Below are 20,645 nucleotides of genomic sequence, written 5' to 3' on the forward strand. Positions count from 1 at the left end.
TAGAAATGAACTCAAAACTACCCATATGGCAGCAGCTAAATCTTGACAAGCACATCTCAGAGAGCAAATGGGAATGTCTTGCAGAGATGTGGAACATCAAATATCCAATAATCAGGCAGCAGCCAGCTGGTGGGGTTAGCTACTACTTGTGCAGCTAGAATACACAGTTATTTTTAGCAAGTGGCACAAAGACTTCAGGATGCATGTACAGAAGAGAATAAGGTTTGTCAAAAGTCCTGCAGAGACCTACAACAGCAAATACACTTTTTAGTCACATGCCTGGTAAAGAGATAAGGCGTTGGGGGATTGAAAAGCAAATTGGCCACCGTATTGTTTATCATTTCATTATTATCTATTACTGGAGAGATAATATTCAGGCTATATTTATTTTAAAATAATTTATGTGCTGCTACTTTCCCATCATGGTGCTTACCCTGTCCTAGGATGTGTGTGCTCTGCTGAGAAAGCACCAGGTGTCTGCTTCATTTGTTGCAGCAAGTGCAAGGTCAATGAGGTGGCATCACAAAATAAGGGTTACAAGGCTAAGGGGCATTGCTGCTTGGGATAACTGACAAGACCAGGAAAATCACAAAGCTAAATCTTTCATGTTGGTTTTTTTCCCCCGTAGTTTCTGTGTGTTTGACTTGCAAAAGGCATTCCAGTTTGTAGAGCTGAGGACTCAGAGCTGATGGCTGAGCAAGTGGGAACATTTTGTGAGATGTTGAAAGAGCTAACTCTGGAGCAGCAGGTACTCACAATCTCTCCAGGCTCTGCCTTAGCTTCCCACTATAAGATGCAAATAGTTCCTCCCTCATATTCCTCCAGGATACTGTGGAGATACTTTGTGAAGCAACCCGTGATGAGCACCACAGAGAAGCTCATCAGGGAACAGTTCTACATGGAAAGCAGAATTTGTGAGTAAATCAGGCCTGGGGCTACACAATGAATAACAACACCAAAATAGTACCGACTAACTGCTCATTAACTGAGCACTGCCTATACTGTGCCTGGTGGGAATTCCTGCAGTGGCGATCTGGGATAGTAGGACATACAAATGAGAGAAGAAAATGGAATATGCATAAAGAAACCTACCTCTGACATTTCCTAAACAATGCTTAACTTGACCTCTTTAATGGTCTTTTAATGTACTTTTTTTCATTTATCCAGATTCTGTTTAAATAGCCTCAAATATATTCGCGTCCCTGTTGCAAGTATTTGTTTAGCTGGTATGGACAGAACTGTAAAGAAATGTAATCACTTTTATGGCCTTCTAATTTCTACTTCATAGTTGCTTTCTGCAGTAATTCTCCAGAGCGTGAAGCAAACTCTCAGTACAAAAAGAGCATGTAAAGGCTGAGAAAGAAGACATTAGAAAGGCTGCTGTCCAGAACACTCTTTATATTCTCAAAGTTCCTGTAAGGGATTTTTTCCTTGATAATCTTAGCACCTGAAGTTTTGTCACTTGATCTTTTACGGGTATGACTGACATGTTCATATCAGCACTGCAGGTAAATATATTGGAAATCTATGTATGTGTATTGTGTTCTGATGAGCTGATACGCAAGAAATCCACCTTAATGAAGTTTTTACATCAAGAAAGTTAAGGACAAAAAGTCACATAAGCCACACTCGCCAGAGACAGATTGTTACACTGTCAATATCTTTAAAGTTACTGCTGCTTGAAAGGTTTTTTAAAAGTCACATTGGTTCTTTTCTATAAAGCATGGCTTATTCCTTCCTTTTGCTGAAAATGTGTGCATGTCTTCAGAGTATGCCATAGAGAGAGTGAAGGGCTCAAGGGTGCCACCAAAAGCTCAAGGACACGAGACGGTATGGTGCAGTGAGAAGCTACACGACAAATACATTTTTCTGGAATGGGTGATCTTTTGAAACACATCCTCATGCCGTGCTTTGTGTATTTTCTATAAAATGCCATTCTGAACATAAGCTGTGGCCTAAGCTGTGTTCTGGCTGTATTACTATGCTGTGGCACATGAGGCAGTATTTGGCCCAGACTCTGGTAACTGGAGAACAGCCCCTACCCCTGAAATGAATCACCCAACAGGCAGGAGTGAAGTTCGAGCGTGAAGGAAGAGAGCAGCAGTCAGCGGGAGCTGTTGGGTGCTCTCTGGGCTGGGGAGTGAAGGAAGAGAGCAGCAGTCAGCGGGAGCTGTTGGGTGCTCTCTGGGCTGGGGCTCACTCTGGCCTGGAGCTGAGCCTTACTGCTGTTAGCAGCCTCCTCACCTGCTCCAGGGAGCAAAGGGCACCACTGGTGTCTCAGCAGCACCGAGGAACAGGCAACTGAGTTCAACTGGAAAATCAGCTCCAGCTGATACCTGCAACCACTTCCCCAGCTTTTGAAGGCATTTTTAGCCAGACACCCAACCTATTTAGCCAAATAATGTTTTTGTCTTTTATCTGTTCCTAAACTGGAACTGAAGCATAAGGTTTAACTGCACCCCAGCAGTGCAGCAGTGCCCCAGTGCCAGATGAAATCTTACATAATGCAGCCCACAAAAACAGGAGCGCTGGCTCTCTGTTTCAGACAGTTTGTGTATTAATTTAGAATCCCCCTTTTGGTCATTACTAGTTGGTATTGGTATTTTTTGGTCTCGGTCAGTTGTTTATCACTTCATCAGTAGGTGGCAGTAATAGATGAGCCTGTGCAGTTTCTATTTGTTATGGGAATTCGGAAAAGAAAAGACCCAGTTTTAGGGTAAAGCTGCTCATTTTGTTTGTTCACAAGCGTGAGTGGTGTAAATGTACTTGACAAACTCAGACGTACATCTTCCTCTAACAGAGAGAAAAGCTGTTCCCATACCAGTTCTGGTATTTATGGCTGTACTTAATTTAATAGTGCTATAAAGCTGAATTAAATTAGATGCAAATGTACATTATTTACCTAAAGATTAAATGTGCAGGTGCTTGTAAAATTTTATATAACACCTATTCTGGTAAGTCTGCAGACTATTTTTCACACATTACTATTTAAGTCAGTCTAATGACTTTAAGTATTAGTTTTCAGTAAAAGAAGCCTGCATTTCCTAGGAACCAATCCTCCCCCAAGTGTTCTTTAGTTTCCTTGAAGAAACAAATCCATATTCTGATGCAGACCCAAAGGACAGCCATAATTATGGCATTTTCTAGGAAAATTATGTATACAGATTTTTATCCCTATATAACGAAGAGATAGGAAAAACTATATAATCAGGTCCTCTCAAAGCACGTATTTTGTTACTCCTCTGATATCAGAAATACAACTGGGTAAATGACTGCCTTATTGACATTTAGGCTTCAATATGCACCTTTACATACTCTTCCCAAAGTGTTCTTTTCTTCTGTTGGATCTGATCCTGCTGTAAATCATGGCAAAAATGGCTGGTTACAACATCCTGAGGAATAATTGTTTACCTTAGTGCTACTGACAGCAAAGGTTGTATTTATTTGAACCTATGGTGTGATGTAGAATAGCTTAGTTTAAACTTCCCTCCATATTTTTCTCCTTTGACCATAATTTCATAGAGGTTAACTTAAAAATTTTGCATATCAGCACCAGCCAAGCATCCTGCTACAGCCTACCCTATGATACAGGAAACAAAGAAGGGGAATTTGGTATATAATAGAGAGGAGGAAAATAGTTTTTAGGATTGAAATGGTAGCACCTTAAATTCAAAGTAAACCAAGGAGATTAATCTGATGGAGGCAAAACAGCCAGGCAAAACATGTGCTACTAAGACATTACAATTTACCACCAATCCTTTGGGAACTCTCTTCATCAGAGCAGCAGGAGTTGGGATATGAAGAAAGGATTACCCATAACATGTCAAAGCCCCCTTGAATCCAATTCTGTTCTAAGTTCTCACTCCGTGAGATGACAGCCTCAACTCACACAATTAAAAGAGAGCACCCATTACTTTCTGGGCCTGAACTACAAATAAACAAGCCTAATGACATATGAAATGAAACAGAGAGAGAGAGCGAGCAGTATAGCATTAGGGTGGCAGCAGGTCTAGTTTTGTTTTCATTGAAATTAGTAGGAATCAAATCAGACTTTGATGAAAATATAAACTCATTGCTTCAGCCAACAGGAAACCTTTCTGTTAGATAAATCCACAGTTTGGAGAGCTTTTTAAAAAATATCATTCTATACTTCATGATATAATATGTATTCATTATTTAGAAAAATGTACAAAATCATTCTGATATTTTTGTGTAGAGCTGAGGTAAGATGATTAAGCATGAAACTCAAGTATCAATAGCAGATTATTCAAACCACCTCAAAGGTCATAGCCACACAAAATATTATAATGACAAAGATTTATGGTTTGCTGGGATTGGAGGAAAACATATTCTTTTAAATGTTGATTTGTGGATCAAGCTGGCATTTAAAAAAAAGTGAACCAGATGATGCCATTCTCTTTCAGAGAGTCAATTTTTTGATGGTATTCTTAAGGAAAGTAATATATTTGTATCCAATCCAAAGCTGTTACAATTTTATTTGAAGTGCTGATCATCCAAGTTCTCCTCACCCTCTTCCTCTTCAAAGTACTAATGCCAATAGTACACCTTCATTTGAGGAACTGGTAAATAAGGCCCAAGGATATTAAAGAAAGATGTTTGGTTTTCCAGTAAGGAATTACGCTTCTACAGTTCAACCTCTTCAAACACATTTTAGGCATCTGCTAACATAAATATGCACTTTTTGGTTCTCCATGTATTTCTTCTTCTTTTAAATTAGGAGCATGAAATCATCTTAGTAGATACATTTTCTTTTTTTTAACCTAATGAAATTTATGAATTGATGGAAGAAGTCACATACATGGAACCAGCTATTTAAAATATAACTCCAACACATTCACAACTCCTTGAAGAAAAATTTTGGAGAAAAACCTGAAGATCAAAAGAATGACATTCTCCTCTTGTGAATAATAATTCCGGATTTTTTGTAAAGGCAGCTCTTACAACCAGAGACTCTCAAAAGCACTGAAATGTTTCAGTCTCAGGATGTCAGACACCAACCCCAGACATTAATTGGAAACAGAAAGCAAGCTGTTTGCAATGCTGTTAATAAGCTGTGGCAATTTTGTTATTTTAGATGGGAATGTTAATGATGAGCCACAAATGCAAGTTGTTACAAAGCCTTTGAGAATAAAGCTGTATGCCCTATATTCTCCTCCCATGCTGTTCCAGTTAAAACCATACATGCGGAAGGACAAATGAAAATGTTGCCATGGTGATCAGAGCAGTTACCAAATCATGTACACTGTAGGAAGGATTCCCTAAAGAACCTTATTAAGCATTTTGTTGCTCTTTTTAAACAAATATTTTCAGAAAGCCTTTTTTTATTTCATTGTCAATAAAACAGCTACTCAGCTCAACCCTATTTCTCTATCCCCAAAATAAAAACACACCATACAATAAGAAATACTTTTGTTAAAAGTTAGGAATGGGATTCTTAAGCTGAAAACTTTGAAACAGGAACCAAGGATAAGCCTGTTCAAGACACTTGAATGTTTTTCAGCATAGGTATGTCAAGCCTGCTAAGATACTGACATCTTCCACTCCCCAGTTCAAAAACCAAATCTTTGACTGAAAGACATCCCAAAAAGGATTCCTTTAACTCTGTTGGTTAACCATGTATTTTTTTTTTTACAATAATATTACATGAGAGACATGAGGCGAGTTCTGCCAGCAGCAGAAGCACCATCCAAAGCCCCCTCCCTGTCTCGTGTGCCCAGACTAGTAGCTGAACACAGTCAGGTGAGGCTCATTATGCAAGTTGAATGGCAAAGAAACAACCTCTGTACAATGCAGACATCTTGTATTTCCACTGCACAAAACAGTACAACACACATCGGTGGAAATTGCTAAAAATAAGCTGGAGAAGGTACCTGTACTGTGGAGGAAATGCACATGGCTTTGTACACCAAGCAGCCACCATTTAAGAAAATCCCAGGGCCCCCAATGCCTCAGCTAGTTTTTTGCCTTGCAGGTATTAAAGATGTTTATGAAATACAAGTTTGTGCAGAGGAAGGGAGGAAGCTTGATGTGTTATGGGTGGCTGTTCAGAGTCTCAGCTCACACTGGAGCAGTTCTCCAGCAAAATTTTCTCCTGCCTTACGGGGCTGGCTGATACTGATATCAGGTACTGCAGAAGAGACAACTGTCCTAATGCATCAGATTGGAAAAAGAGTTTTCATTTATTTAATAAGGAGAAGAACAGAGAAAAAAAAAATAGTCTGTAAAGTAACAGTTGCTTCCATCAGGTGCCTTGTATGAGCTTTTTTACCTCATGAAGAAGGCAGTCTTATTTCACATCTTATTCTTTTCCTCTCACTGCACTTTAAAGTGGAAACAAAAAAGTCCCAGGACCTCCACAAACTACTTGCCAACAACTTAACTAATCTGCGGCCACAGAATACACAAACATAATGGCTGTCAACAGCACAGTGGTCTCGCTGCATAGCCTAGAGCAACATTTATTTACCATTACTCTCCATCCCCATAAAGTCCTACTCTTATGGGCAAAAGCACGTAGAGGGCTGCTCAGAAAATGTAATTCCCTCCCCTGCCTGTGCTGTTCAGAGCAGTTTTACACCCCTCACTAAAACACTCAGGAACACTTATTTCACAGTTCAATTTACTTTCTAAATAATTTAAATCATTATCATTCAAAATAAGATACAAGCAACCACATTTTTCTACAGTTTTATTGATGCATTTCCTGGTGTGTGACTATACATCTTCATTCTGCTCGTAGCTACAACGGCACTTTACTAGGATTGTTGTTGTAGTCAGGTTTCTTACAGTCCTCAGAAAACATATTTATAGACACCACTCACTGTATAAGACCGATCACTCTAAACATTGTAAATCACTGGGACTTTTTCCTAAATAGTGCTACTTGAGGAAAAGGTCACACTACACTCTTTAGCTAGAAATTTGTAAAGGCAGTTGAATTGAATTCACCTTCCAAAGAAAATAAGAATGTTAAAAATAGCTTCAAGAATTGGTATGACTCATTTAGATCCCAGAAAAATCTATGACTGGCAAAGATATCTACAATTTGATACTGTACTTGATATTTTCATTAAGACCAAAAGAACATTTATGAAGAACTGAAATTAAACTTGTACATTGCTCTGAAAGATAAGTATTACCTGAATTTTTTAGGTGTTTTTTGTTGGTTTGGTGGTGTTTGTTTTTTTGTTGTTTTTTTTTTTTTTTTTAATTTTTGGGGGGCTTTTTAGCAGAAATTGCACTCCCTTCCAAAAATATTGTAGTTATGGGGTAAGTCTTGACATCTGAAGAAAACAATGCTAACAGCATGCAACACTGATACCAAGTTTTAGCAGATGACATTTTTAATTAAAAACTGACTCAAAGGATAGTACAAAAGAGTTTCTTCTCCCTAAAGGGATTTTCAGATGCAGGTACTGGAATAATAAGGGGATCTTCTCCAATGTGTGCATCACAATACGCCAATAAATCTGCTGCAGCCTTGGATACCTAACAGAAGAGAAGAGAGAACTACTGTGACACTTAATTCTGAACCAATCTGAATTGCATAAATATTTTTCATAGAACAAATTATAATGGAAGCTATCATAAAACAGGGAGTAGTTTGCTTTATCCTTTAAATGTAAGACATATCTCTCAATTTGCTCTTCCCAGGCCTAGTAATCTTTACATACATTTTATCTAACATAGTGACATAAATGGTATCAATTCATATCATCCACATCAAGCTGTTCCTCTTCATCAGAAGGAGGTCAGGAGCACACAGTCATTAAAACATTTATATGTTAACCGCCCATAAGCAATAAGGATTCTCCTTGAAGTGTCTGTTTCTGTAGGGAAACCTGCTTCAGCTCTTACTCCCATTCATTTGCTTTAAGGTTTTCCACACACACTCCCTCTTTACCCTTTGCTCCTCTGGTTGCAAAATAAAAAGTTATTTAGGCACACGACCACGGAATTAAAAAGAAATAATAAATCAGGAACAAAACATGTGTCATAGCTCTCATTTAAGCTAAATACTATTATTTTCAATGAAGCAAGACTAATGTCTTCTGTTCAGTAAATTACTATAAGTAGTCCTTTATTTACAGCATTTATTTAAACTTGATCGCTACCTTAATGTTTTTAATTTAATATTTTTATACTTCTAAAATAAATAATTCTTAAGTCTCCAAATTCAGAACATGGGTTTATGCTTACTGAAAAGTCTACAAAAAACCAAATACAAAAATGTAGCAGCGTGTTGAATATTTGCAATGCAAGCTATTTTGCATTACATGAAAAAAGAAATATTAAATCTTGTAATTTTTACAGCTTTGTGCCATAAGAATGTTGGTGGCAGTAGGCCATAGTGACTCATTTATTTTTTTCAAGAATATAGAAAGTATATACAATTATTTTTGTTCTTTTAGTCAGTAAGATATCCACAGCTATCTGTATCCCTTTGCTTTGGTGAATTGTTGGGTTTTCAATATTCTGATAGTTGAGAAGATGAATTCTGGAGCCTTTACAAAGAAGTCTTTTCTCTGAGCACCCTGACAGCTTGTCCCCTGTCCAACACCGAGGTCAGCATGTTTGCACAACCAGAGTGAAGAGAAGAGACAAATTGCATTTCTGGTATTTTTCTAGCAGGTGTGTCATCAATGTTAGTTTTAAGCTTCCCCATGCCCTGCTTGCTTTGACATGAACCCAGCCCATAGTAGGCTTCAGAGCGGACCAATGAAGTCAATGGGTATTGAATCAGAATTTGCACGAAATTTGAATGAACTTCTGAAGACAGTTATGGACTCTTCATTTCTTTACTTTCTTTATTTTTAATTTCTGTGTGCCTTTGTAGAATGCTTAACCTATGGAGAACCTGTGGTTGGCACCCCAGTATAGACTATCCCCCTAACAGAGGAAATAAGAGTGTTAAGGTTATTTAAAATCAGTTTGTCTTTGAATTGTAAGACAAAAGGATGGCAGAGACATTACATGTGAACAGAAGGCTGCTGGGCACAGGTGAAACAGAAAACTGAACAAATCAGAAGAGATGTTTACAAGGACCAATGCTTCTCAAGAAAGAAGCAGGTAAAAAAAAAAAAAAAAGTGGAAAGTTACAGACCTCAAAGTACAAAGGATTGTAATGATTTTCCTGTGATGATCTTGTTTGTTCCATGCATGGATAAGCAACATCAGCCCAAGTATATTGCTTTTCATTCAGTGGAAGAGAAGTACAATTTCAGACCTCATTCTTAGAAGGCATAAACCCAAAATTATAATTTCCCATTTCTCTACTTATTGCTGTGCTTTGATATGCTATAATAAAAAAAAGGGTGTTTCACCAGAAAAAGCTCAACATACATTTTTGTGTCTAACTTGTCCAGTAATGCTGGTAGGAATGTTGTGAAGCAGAGTAATACATTCACAGAATCACAGAACCACCTGGGTAGGAAGAGACCTTTCAAATTATCAAGTCCAGCCTTTGACCTAATACCACCTTGTCAACTAGACCATGGCACTTGGTGCCACATCTAGTCTTTTCTTAACTCCAGGACAGCAGCTCCACCACCTACCTCCCTGTGCACCCCACTCCAATGCCCCATCACCCCTTTCTGTGAAGAGAAACCCTTCCTTCAAGTCATAGTGTTTAAGTCACATTTTAGTTTGCTTTTAAACAAACCATAGTACAATTTATTTAAAAACAAACCTGCAACTAGGAACTGAGGAACGTGATCATTGTCACAAACTAAACCTGCACTAGGTCATATATTTTAACCTTTAAGCAAATAAAAGGTTTTGAGATGAAAAATCCTCCCACCGGGATTACAGTAGTCATAGAAGTGAATTATAACCATTTCTTCACTAAAAGTAGAGCAAGGCCTGCACAGTGGAATAATGACCATTCACAACAGGGAGTTAAATGAGCTGATCACAGTCCAGGAGCAATGAAAACACAAGTTCCTGCGGCTGTGAGCAGTGTTGGCAAAGTCAGACCTGTGGCCCAAAAAAGAGCAAAAGACAATACCGCCTCCAGCAAGTTTCCTGCTCAGTGTCATTGTTGGGAAGGGCAGTGGTGGAAGGCCTGTGCCCTGAGCATGGCACCGAGGCTCCAGCAGGGATGGCTGCTTTGGCACAGGCAGCACCCAGAGGTGCCCCACGGCCAGAGCTGTGGGCTGTGCTGTGCATACGGACGTGCTGATCGTGCCCTTGTGCCGTGGAAGGAGTTAAATGGAGCCCAGTCTATCGCAGCTTTTACTTGCCTTTGGGGTTATTTGTAGCCAAATGCTGCTGGACAGCTTCAAAATAGCTTTTCCAAAGAATTAAAATAAATGCATGTGATTTGAATATTCAAATGAAGCTAACACATTTATCATGTCAGCTTTCCTACGCAATACGGCTTGGTCTGCAAATTCGAAGTAATTTATACATATTGCAGAGGTGGCTGAAGAAAAAAAATCAGACTCCAGTTTGATTGATGAATTCTATCAGAAAGTTAACATTTCATTTTTAAAAAACCTTTTAAGGTGTATGGATTAGAAGAGATGGAATATATAGGTATCACACTGATCTCACATTTTGTAGAATCACTTTTACTCTCTGCAGCAAAAAACACATGTGGTTATCAAATTAACAAAAGGGGGGAAAAATCCAACAAAACGCTCAACCCTGATGCTTTAAAGAATTAGTCTCAGGAGGACTGTGAAATTTTACCATTATATTTCAGAATAGCAGAGGTGATAAAAACTGACAGAGTTAGAACATCCTGTTAGCTGCACTAATAATTATAAGCTTCAGTGACAGGGCAAAATGCTGCAATTACAATGTCTTCTGCCTTGTCATGGATTGTGACTAATTACCATCCTTGCTACAACACCCACTCTGCTTATCCTTTCCATCTAAAACAAAGAGATTCACACACATTTATTGGCATTCTCACCGTCCATCTCCCAACACTATGCAGGACCAGCCAGGAATACTTTCTATCTTCCTAAGAAGAAAGAAAATGGAATGACAACTGATTTGCCAAGAGTCTTAAATGTCAGAGCACTCTTGCTTTTCTGGTTGCAAAGAGAAGATTAAGTAGTGCTCTATTCTTAGGACAACTCTGATAAACACCAATACTTTGCTTTCTCAGTTTTACTGCTAGCATCCTTAGAAGACACTTTAGAGGCCACTGTTCATCTGATTCACTTTCGTGTTTCCTAGCTCGGAATCTGCATTTCCAGTTTCCTACCTACTTCTCCATTGTAACTCTAGCCGTTCCTTTGCCAGGTAAGGCGAGTTCAATTATGATCCTTCTGAGAGTCCTACAGTTTACAAAAAACCCCACAGTAATCCTCCTTCCAACTACCCATCAATACACCGAGAACTCCATCCTCCTCTTTTGAGTTGTCCAGTTTCTTTCACACCTCAGCAGCGAGTTGTCTTTGTGGAACCTCAGAACACAGCACTGCTTTGCTGCTCTGACTGGCTAGAGGACTTAATAGGACCTCATAAATTAGTTGAAAAATCCAGAACAGCAACTATCAAAGTACTTTTAACTACAACATTTTAATTGAGCAGACCCAACTCTTGCTGGTTACAGCAGCTACTGCGCATAGGAAACAAAGTGTCTCTGTAGTAGAAGAATAAACTGGAACTCCTGATTCCCCAGTCAGTAACACAGACACCACTTCAATGTTAGCAATGTGGTCTTGCCTACTGTGGCAATAACAACTTGGCTATATCTATTTGCAAAAGAGGATTTAATTAAATAATTTGGAAAGCCCTGATCTTTTGTTAAATGTCTAACTAGTTTAATCAGATGCAAAACACCAGAAAAAATGAAATAAGTTTATTTATCTGCCATTACAGTGATGATTTGAGAACTTAAAATCTCCTGTTGAAACCACTGGACAGTCTCTTGGTAAAATTTGGCTGTGCTGAAACACACACTTAAGTGATTGAAGATTAAAAAGCCAAGCAGATTTTGAAGGAATGAAAAGCCAATCAACTGCTTCTTGCAATCCCTTATATGCTTGTTCAAAGAAATTCTAGAAATCAAGGCATTTCAAAAAGTTTTATTGGTTTTATATTAGTATAGGTACCCTCCTGATTCTGAAACATGTCAGATTTTCTTTGGTGTGTTTTTGGTCTCAGGCTGTTTCAAAAGGTGAAATAATTACACTTTCAAGCTACCTGCTTTTTAGGTCTGCCACATTTGCTAATAACTGTGGTTTTTTTAAAATTAAACTGGCTGTAAAAATAACCTATGTCTTTCTTGCATATGTAATTAAGAATGTTATACACCTAACTAACGAAGTTATTTGCAGAAGTGACCTAATGATGTGGGACATGACAGTTACTACTGTACATATGGAAGCAAGTTTAAGAGAACAACAATTTCAAATGCCAATAATTTCAAATGCCAATAAACTGGGCCATATTTTTCCAACCCTTTCCCTCTGCCACCCACACCATCCCTTGACAGTTCTGTTCATGCAGCTGCAGCATGACCCGAGTTGGGACTAACCAAGGCAGACCTTCTTTTACTGCAGGAAACAAACACCTGTCCCTGTGAACAGGTTATGTGATGAATTTGTGACACACTATGAAATAGAGAAACTACTTCTGCAAATTCAGTGGTCTCACAAGATATCTCTAAAAACTACCACAAAACAGAGTGACTGAAATTTCTTTTTTCCTATGAGCAAGACTGACCATCCATCAATCGCACTAATGTTTCTGAATTATAAATACTACTTTTCCAGCTGGTGAGTTTGTGATCTGAGACAATTTTAAAAATCATAAATACATACTACCATCCCCAGGCTGACTACGTGCAGAATTTTAGCACACAGGATGGATGGACAAACAGACTGAGTTAAGACTACATGATGATTTTAATGTACAACATTTCTAAATTCTCCTACTGACTTAATAATCTCAGTCACCATTTGTATACAGTTGTTTGCAGAGAATTGGGCAATTTCAATGCATTACTTTTTAAAGATGGAAAGAGTAAAAACTTCTTCCTTGTAGAGACTGGATTTTTTATCAAAATAATTATTCGCTATTTTCAGAGGCAGAGAGCAAAAGAAATGAGCATTGCTTTCTTAAAAAGTTCTATGGCATTATTAGCTTCTAGGCGCTTGATATTTCACAAAATTTTAGCCTAGTGGAAAGCAGAATGACTTGCAAGAATATTCCACAGGATTTTTTTGGTTAAAAAAAATTAAAACCTCTTTTTAATAGCGCCTTTAATGATAATATTTAATCCACGTGTATTTAGAGGCACGATGAAACCATATCTTCACATACATGTTATCAAGTGTGAAGAATCATAACTGCACACTGCAATCATACACACTTTTTGTGCAATGACATCTGCACTAAAACAAGACAAAGCAAAGCAATTCAGCTTGTCTCATCACTATTCAAAAATTTTGCAATATCTTAAAGACTTTTTCCAACTCTTAAAGGAGAAAAACCAAGAAACCAGAGCGGCACTTAAATTTAGCTACAGGTGACAAAGAAGAGCACCTGTGCACCTGCCAGCTGATTTTAAGTATTTCACAAAATACCACTTTTGACAGACAGACACTCACACAGAAGCAGACTTGAAGCCAGGCTTTGGAAATCGCTTCACAAGAACCCAGCAGTCGGTATGTAACTCACTCACAGTCTCGCAGTACCGAATATTGTTTTACTGCTCGACATAGATTCTTGATTTCTGCACTGTTAAAGGCATGCTGTTCCACAAACTAATCAGCGAATTCAAAACATCAACAATAAGTCCAAGTTTACCTTCATTCTATCCATGTATGCTTCCATTTTTAACTGCTCCACAGCTTTCCTGGCTTGAGAAATACTGGTTGTACTGTTGGACACTAGTTCCTTCATTCTGTTTTCCCTGGAAGAGACGAAGTGAGACCATTTAAAGAACAGGTAGCAAATGCAGCAATCACTTAGAGTTATGCGAACTCTAACCAAGCTTTGCCCACCACATCAACTCCGGCAGGCTGTTGGTCACGAATACAAAGCAGACACCATTTACTTCTGTTCTCTTGATCCATAGCACCTTACTGCATTACGTATTTGCATCCTTCCATCGTCAGCACTCCGCCTGAGTCCTGCAAATGACATACAAATGCAGAGCACATGACCATGACTTCAGTGTGAAAATGGTTGCCCTGGTTCTTGTTGCCAGCACAGAACAGCTGTTCACAAACAGACCTTGCAGGCATTGCACAGTTTGGCTCCACGCCCCAGTTACACCTAGAAACATCAAAACAAGCTCAGAAATGTGTGCAGTGGAAATGAATGCCACACGCTTTCACTGAGCGTCAGAGAGGAACTGTAAGACAGAGAACGAGTCAGAATTCTGACTATTGATAAAAGAAGCTTAGAAATTACTTAACAGATTAAGAAGAAATAAGGCAGTGGTTTCCAACGTTTTACTTAGGACACCTCAGCAAAGTCTAAAGATAACTAAACCCAGTACAGTACACTCTACAGGTTAGGAATGCTTTCTTTTTAAAGATACCTACAGCTCTTGGGAAGGGACATCTAGGAAAAGTATGTCAGCGCTTGGTTCTGTGGCACTGCTACTCCCTGAGGGATTAAGAGTAAATCAACTCAATATGCAGCAGTCCTCAGCTCTGTTACCAAATGAGTCGAGACATCCACATTCAGACCTTGACTAACTCACAATATTTATGCCAGAGGTGGTCTGCATGTGAGACCCCCTTGTGCTGACACCTGTATGCAGCGCTGCCCCAGCACAAGGAACAGTCGCTATTTTAGAGTCACTGGAGGCTGGACTAAGGCCACATGGAAAGATGATGGGATACAGATGACCTAGACGGGACTCAGACTGGTTGTACTGCCTGGCAAGACTGGATGCTGAGGTTTCTATCAGGCAACCTTCCCCTGTGGTCCTTACCACAAGTGTCACCTGCAGCCGGATTAGTCTGGCACCAAGCCTCAGAAACCAATGCAAAGTTCAGCAAAATGCAAAGGACACAGGGTGTGAGAGGCAGATGGGACACGGGAGGAAAACACACACAAAGAGGCATTTTGCACTGCTACCAAAGCAGTTTTAGGCTCAGGCCTTTCAAAATGAATACTTCCAGCTTATTTCTGGATAAGAAGCAAACACCTAAAACCACACAAATTTCCTCTTTTGAACATTGATAACTTACCTGATACAGTCACTGGGGTGTAAGATACAAACAAGAAATATAGTAGGACACTGCAAATGCTCTTGTAAAAAAACCACCAAACTGTATGTACAATACCCCTGGTTAGACTCAAGAGAAGTACACGATCCATAGTACAGAAAGAATGGAGGAATAATTTTTTAACTATGATTTTGCAAAACACAAATGCTCACAGACAAGACAAAGACAGTTGTTTCTTCTCATAGCCTGGTATGAAACAGTTTCTAAAAATCAGTAACCTGTGCTGTAAAACAGGATGGCGGAATACAAATGCCATGGTGAGCCATGCTCAACAGTAATTTGAAGAAACAGTAGAATCTTTTTCTTTCAGGTCTCGTATAAGTCAAGGCAGAGAAATGCTACTTTAAAATATATGAATTGTGCCAAACAAAACAAGAGCTTTAACATACGCCAAGACAACGAAGAGGTTTTCTGCATATACACGTGTCATTTGAATGGAACACAAGTTCCCCCCTTGCGTGCTCTGATGAAATAAAATCGTGTCAGAACACAGCAGGTTCTTTGTCTTAATCTTTGTTTACAATTTTTTAACTCATATTCCTCACAAGGCACAGGACTGAATACATGTGGAGGAACTGGCTTTGCATAAAATGCCATATGCTGTATGAAAATCCACAACCAAGCCACAGCCTCCAATCAATTCTGAGATGTGTTTTGACTTGCAGTGGAAAGTCAAACAGCAGAAAGGATACAAGATATTCACAAAAGGATAAGGTTCTGAATTACAGCTCATCTCTGGACTTTTTGTTTTACTCAACCTCCTCCAGTATCAGCCTATCCATAAAGATCAGAATAAACACGTTTAGCTTTGTTTACAAAATGATACCCCCACAGGAGTGAATCATTTAAATTTTATCATCTCCACATCTACCTTGATGTGGATCACAAAGTCAAAAAAGTCAAAGCCAAATCCAAGTCAGAGGCCTTTCTACATTTGCCACATACATTTAAGTTAAACTGAATTAAGCAACTGCAACTCCTCAAACAGTCCGGGGAATTCTGGATCTCTCAAGCTTTTCTGGCAAAACATTCACTCATACTGTAAAAGCTGTAAACATTAGAGTTAGACAATTTGAACTGTCACTGGCTACAACAAAGTTGGCAAGCACACTGCTCATAGTACTTCCAGCCAGTGTTTAAGCATTTACAGAATAAGGATTAAGTCCATAGTAGAATTCTGAAAAGGCCATAGGCATAAAAATGCTTCTAAAAATTCAAACCATGTTTCTAAAGCAATGCCACAAAGATAATATCTTTACCTATATCCTGAAACACCAAATAGGAAAATTTTAAAAAAGAAAAATACGTATCTTGCCTAGTAAAGCATTTCACACTATCAGAAAACAACCAGATTATGAGGCTTTATAAAAAAACACCAAACTTTAAAAACAAAAATAAGTCTGACACTAAGCGTTTCAGACACTGGAGAAAATTACCACTTACCCCCACCAAGAGGTTTGTTTATATTCTGAAGCACAAACATTTGTTCTGTTCCAAATCCTACTCCAACCTTGGCCTTTACATGCATTTAAATATTTAACTACTATATTTCTGGAGGTGTTTAGCATCCATTTAAGTATTTAATTTCAATTTTTTACAGACAGCTCTGGTTCCATAACTTTGTGAGACTGACTTCTCATGCACTAAGCTACATATACCTCTACCTTCTCTCAGTGTCTGCAAACACAGTACATATCTGTGCATTATTTCAGGCCCTATTACATATGGTGTGATGCTGACAATGAGAATTGTACTCACTTTCAAACCAGGCTGTGACAAAGGTCCTTGTTGCAGACAAAGCTTTGTTTGACACTTGATTCTGTATGCTTTAGGACCTATGATAATAACCTTAATATTCATTAATGAGATACAATTTTTACTTAGAACTAAAGCTCTGGAGAGAACAGAAATTTTAATTACAAGAGAATCTATTACACACCCATCCTCTGGAATGTGAGGAAACCTCTCCTTCAAACACACTGGCAGGATGTGTTTCATCCGAGGCTGCAGCCTCAGCCTGACAAGTGGATCCAATCCTCTCTCTTAAGATGACTCCTCTTAAACTACCCAAGTATTCTCCAGGCCTTTAGTCCCACAGGAAGGCACATTTACCTTTATATTGTACCTGGGTGAGCAGTCTACATGCTCATGGAATGGTTTATGTTGGAAGGCACCTTAAAAATCACCTGGTTCAAGGCCCCTGCAATGAGCAGGAACATCTACTATAACAAGTTGCTCAGTGCCCTATCCAAGCTGACCTGGAATATTTCCAGGGACAGGGCATCCACCCCTTCTCTGGGCAACCTGGTACAGTGTTTCACCACACTCACAGTTGTTTTTTTTTTTCCTTATATCTGATCTGAATCAACCCTTTTTTAGTTTAAAACCATCACCCTTTGTCCTTTCCCAACTGGCCCTGCCAAAAATTCCGCCCAATTTCTTTTAAGCCTCTTTTCATTACTGAAAGGCTGCAATAAGGTCTCCCCGGAGCCTTTGTTCTCTAGGATGAACAATTCCAATTGTTTCAGCTATTCCTCATGTGAGAGGCGCTCCAGGTCCTCGATATCCTGGTGTCCCTCCCCCGGACTCACTCCAACAGGTCAATGTCCTTCCCGTGCTGGGGACCCCAGAGCTGGATGCAGGGTGGGGTCTCACCAGAGAATCACCTCCCTTGACCTGCTGGCCACATCACTTTCTGATGTTTAAAATGAGTAACTTCCCCCCACCATTTGAATTACCTAAAACCCCTTGAACCAGAAATTCTCAGCGGGGTTTGCTGCTGCTCCTTCGAGGCTGTTTTCACCTTGTATCAAAGCAGGCACACACAGGTCCCGATAATCACTGTAGTTACAGTAACCGCGCTAACCAGCAGCCTGCATGCCGCTGCTGCAGCCAGCAGACCGGCATGACACAGGAGCTCATCTATCCAGCGTATTTTCGTGCGGCGCACCGAGTTCACCGACCTGGTCTCTATTGATTCTTTTCTTCTAGGGGAACACCGACCGCGCTAACAAAGAGCGGTGACAGCAGCCACACAGCCTTTTTTAGCCAAACAGTTTCTGCTGACTGACACCTCACACCAGACAGCCCTTCCCTAAAGCTTCACTCCCGAAAGCTGCGCATCGCCAGCCTCCCAGCCAGCTGCGTTTCCTGGCGTTTTGTTTTGTTTTACCTTCATCCTTTTCCTGGGTGCACGTTACTCACGCGTGCCAAAGTTCTTAATTTCTCAGGCTCCTAAAAATGCTCACGAAGAGCAGCTTTACCTTTTTTTGTTTTGTTTTTACAATGGTGATTGTTTTTACAATTTGTTTTTACAATGATGATCGTACCCAACAGCATTTCAAAGGCAAATTTATCTTATGATGATGCAGAAAGCTGCATAAATATTTGCAGGTATAGCTTGATGCTGCATTGAAGGTAAGGAGTGCAACCTTCACCTACTAAGCATTATAAATAGTTGTTAGCAAAATGCAGAAAAAGTCTAAAAACTTGAGTAACTTAGAAGCAAAACTGAATTTCCGAGCTCTTCGGGATGCATTCCTACAAGTAACAGGGATGAAAAGCTGCAATTTCCAGCCCCCTTCTAGCTCCAAGTACTATCTCAGAACGCCATACCATAAAAGTGACCTCTAGAATTCCATCTAAAAAGCCCTAAAACAAATTGCTGCCGTAATCTAAAGTGATGGACTTGAAATTACTCGATTTGAGAAGCTGGGGTTGACAGCTCCAAAGAACACCTTCCACACAAGCTCTGTACTTCTTGGCCAGCACAGCTCAATAGCAAAGTTAACCCAATCATTCAACTGAGTCCCAGTGACACTAGGGGATCACTCCGTGATAATCACCTGCAAATTACATCCTAAACTGAGGAAAGATCGTCACATTTCATTCTCCACTTGCAGGAATAAAACCAGCAAAATTTACAGCCTCACAAATGTTCGATGCCAAACTGGTATATCAAAGAAATTATAAGGGAAAAAAAAAAAAAAAAAAAAAAAAAAGGAAAGAAACCCAACTTCCCCTGCTATCTCAGTTCTTACTCTAAGATTCTAAGATTTACAGCAACTGACATAGCTCTGTAAAGAGAGCCGGAGGGTAAGGAATCCTTTTCTTTCTCTATCTCATGGCTGCACAAAGAAATACAAGAAAATTACTACAGCTTTTCACTCCAACTCCTAAGGAGAAGCTTAGTAGTACAAGCAGAAAGAAATAATTAGATTAAAAGCAAGAACTATTGTTCAAGATAAGGAAAGAATGCAATTTTCATAACATAAATGTGGTGACTTTGAAAATAACTTCTCGTGTAACTGCAAATCAGCGAAACTCCAGTAGCTCTGTTCTCATCTAACGTATCCAGTACTATATCCAGTCCAATTGTCAAATTCCACAAATTCTTGCTACCATACCTAAATTTTTACTCAAAAATATCTTTCTTGCTTCTCACCATTAAAAAAATCAAAGGAAGCAATGGCTGAACTAATGTGATATTTCCCAAGGAACAATCTTTTCGTGCAATATTATTTATCATCAGCATACAGGTTATATGAACATATAGCTCAGCAAACCATCGGAGATTTGGAAACTCTGAGGCAGAAAGATTATTCCTGGCTACCGTTTTACCTCTTTAGCTAATTCTGGAAGGCAGCTCTGAGCTTTCAAATACACAGGGAATTTTGATTATTCCACTTGAATCCCGCTCAAAACGGATTTGAACAGAATTGTAACCGACAAGGTAGGGAGAGCGGCTCCGGGAAGCTCGGCACTGCATCACCTGCAGGGCAGAAGCGTTTTTCAAGTTGTTATTCCGAGTTTTCTGTCTCACTGCACTGCCCTAATGGCTCTGCTGTGCAGCAGCTCCAGCACCACATCAGCGATTACCGCCAGCAGCAGCAGCAGCAGCCGGGCAGCGGGAGCTACCCCTCCGTCAGCGCCAGTCAGCCCGCAGGAAAAGCGACCGCTTCCTCGAGCCTTAGCCCAGGCAGCTGACGGGGGAGGAACGAGCACGCCGGGCAGAGACCCCCTCCCCGCCGCCCGCGGGATACCTGGGCTCGGGGCGGGTTCTCCGGAGAAGGCTGCTCCCCGCGGGATACCTGGGCTCGGGGCGGGCTCTCCGGAGAAGGCTGCTCCCCGCGGGATACCTGGGCTCGGGGCGGGCTCTCCGGAGAAGGCTGCTCCCCGCGGGATACCTGGGCTCGGGGCGGGTTCTCCGGAGAAGGCTGCTCCCCGCGGGATACCTGGGCTCGGGGCGGGTTCTCCGGAGAAGGCTGCTCCCCGCGGGATACCTGGGCTCGGGGCGGGTTCTCCGGAGAAGGCTGCTCCCCGCCGCCGCCAGCGACAACGGAGCCCGAAGCCCGACGCCGACTCCTACGGGTAACCGGGAAACTCCGGCTCGCGCGGCCGCAGCAGCCCGCGGGAGCGCCG

At 40.2% G+C, this 20,645-nt stretch overlaps 1 protein-coding gene across 5 annotated transcripts; it reads right to left on the reverse strand.

The window, feature by feature from the left end:
• Positions 1 to 6,695: 6,695 nt before the first annotated feature.
• Positions 6,696 to 20,645, reverse strand: GNG4 (G protein subunit gamma 4). 5 transcript variants are annotated; one of them, XM_040059065.1, is made up of 4 exons: positions 20,267 to 20,394; positions 14,039 to 14,114; positions 13,789 to 13,894; positions 6,696 to 7,509 (listed from the first exon to the last, which is right to left on the reverse strand). In XM_040059065.1, the coding sequence occupies exons 2-4, from the start codon at positions 14,083 to 14,085 to the stop codon at positions 7,381 to 7,383; spliced, it is 282 nt and encodes a 93-aa protein (XP_039914999.1). In that variant the 5' UTR covers positions 14,086 to 14,114; positions 20,267 to 20,394; the 3' UTR covers positions 6,696 to 7,380. The 5 variants fall into 5 exon arrangements, with proteins under 5 accessions (XP_039914999.1, XP_039915000.1, XP_039915001.1 ...); XM_040059066.1 differs by lacking the exon at positions 20,267 to 20,394 and adding an exon at positions 16,983 to 17,072; XM_040059067.2 differs by lacking the exon at positions 20,267 to 20,394 and adding an exon at positions 16,983 to 17,071 and having other exon boundaries at positions 13,986 to 14,114.

This window comes from Hirundo rustica, chromosome 3, assembly GCF_015227805.2.
Source record: "Hirundo rustica isolate bHirRus1 chromosome 3, bHirRus1.pri.v3, whole genome shotgun sequence".
Lineage (NCBI taxonomy): Eukaryota > Metazoa > Chordata > Aves > Passeriformes > Hirundinidae > Hirundo > Hirundo rustica.

Excerpts from the sequence above, each read along its gene's own strand:
- GNG4 (XM_040059065.1), bottom strand. The coding sequence starts at position 14,085 with ATGCAAATACGTAATGCAGTAAGGTGCTATGGATCAAGAGAACAGAA. Across the intron at positions 13,895-14,038 it reads TATGGATCAAGAGAACAGAA|GGAAAACAGAATGAAGGAAC; the intron begins GTAAATGGTGTC and ends CGTCTCTTCCAG. Across the intron at positions 7,510-13,788 it reads CATACATGGATAGAATGAAG|GTATCCAAGGCTGCAGCAGA; the intron begins GTAAACTTGGAC and ends CTCTTCTGTTAG.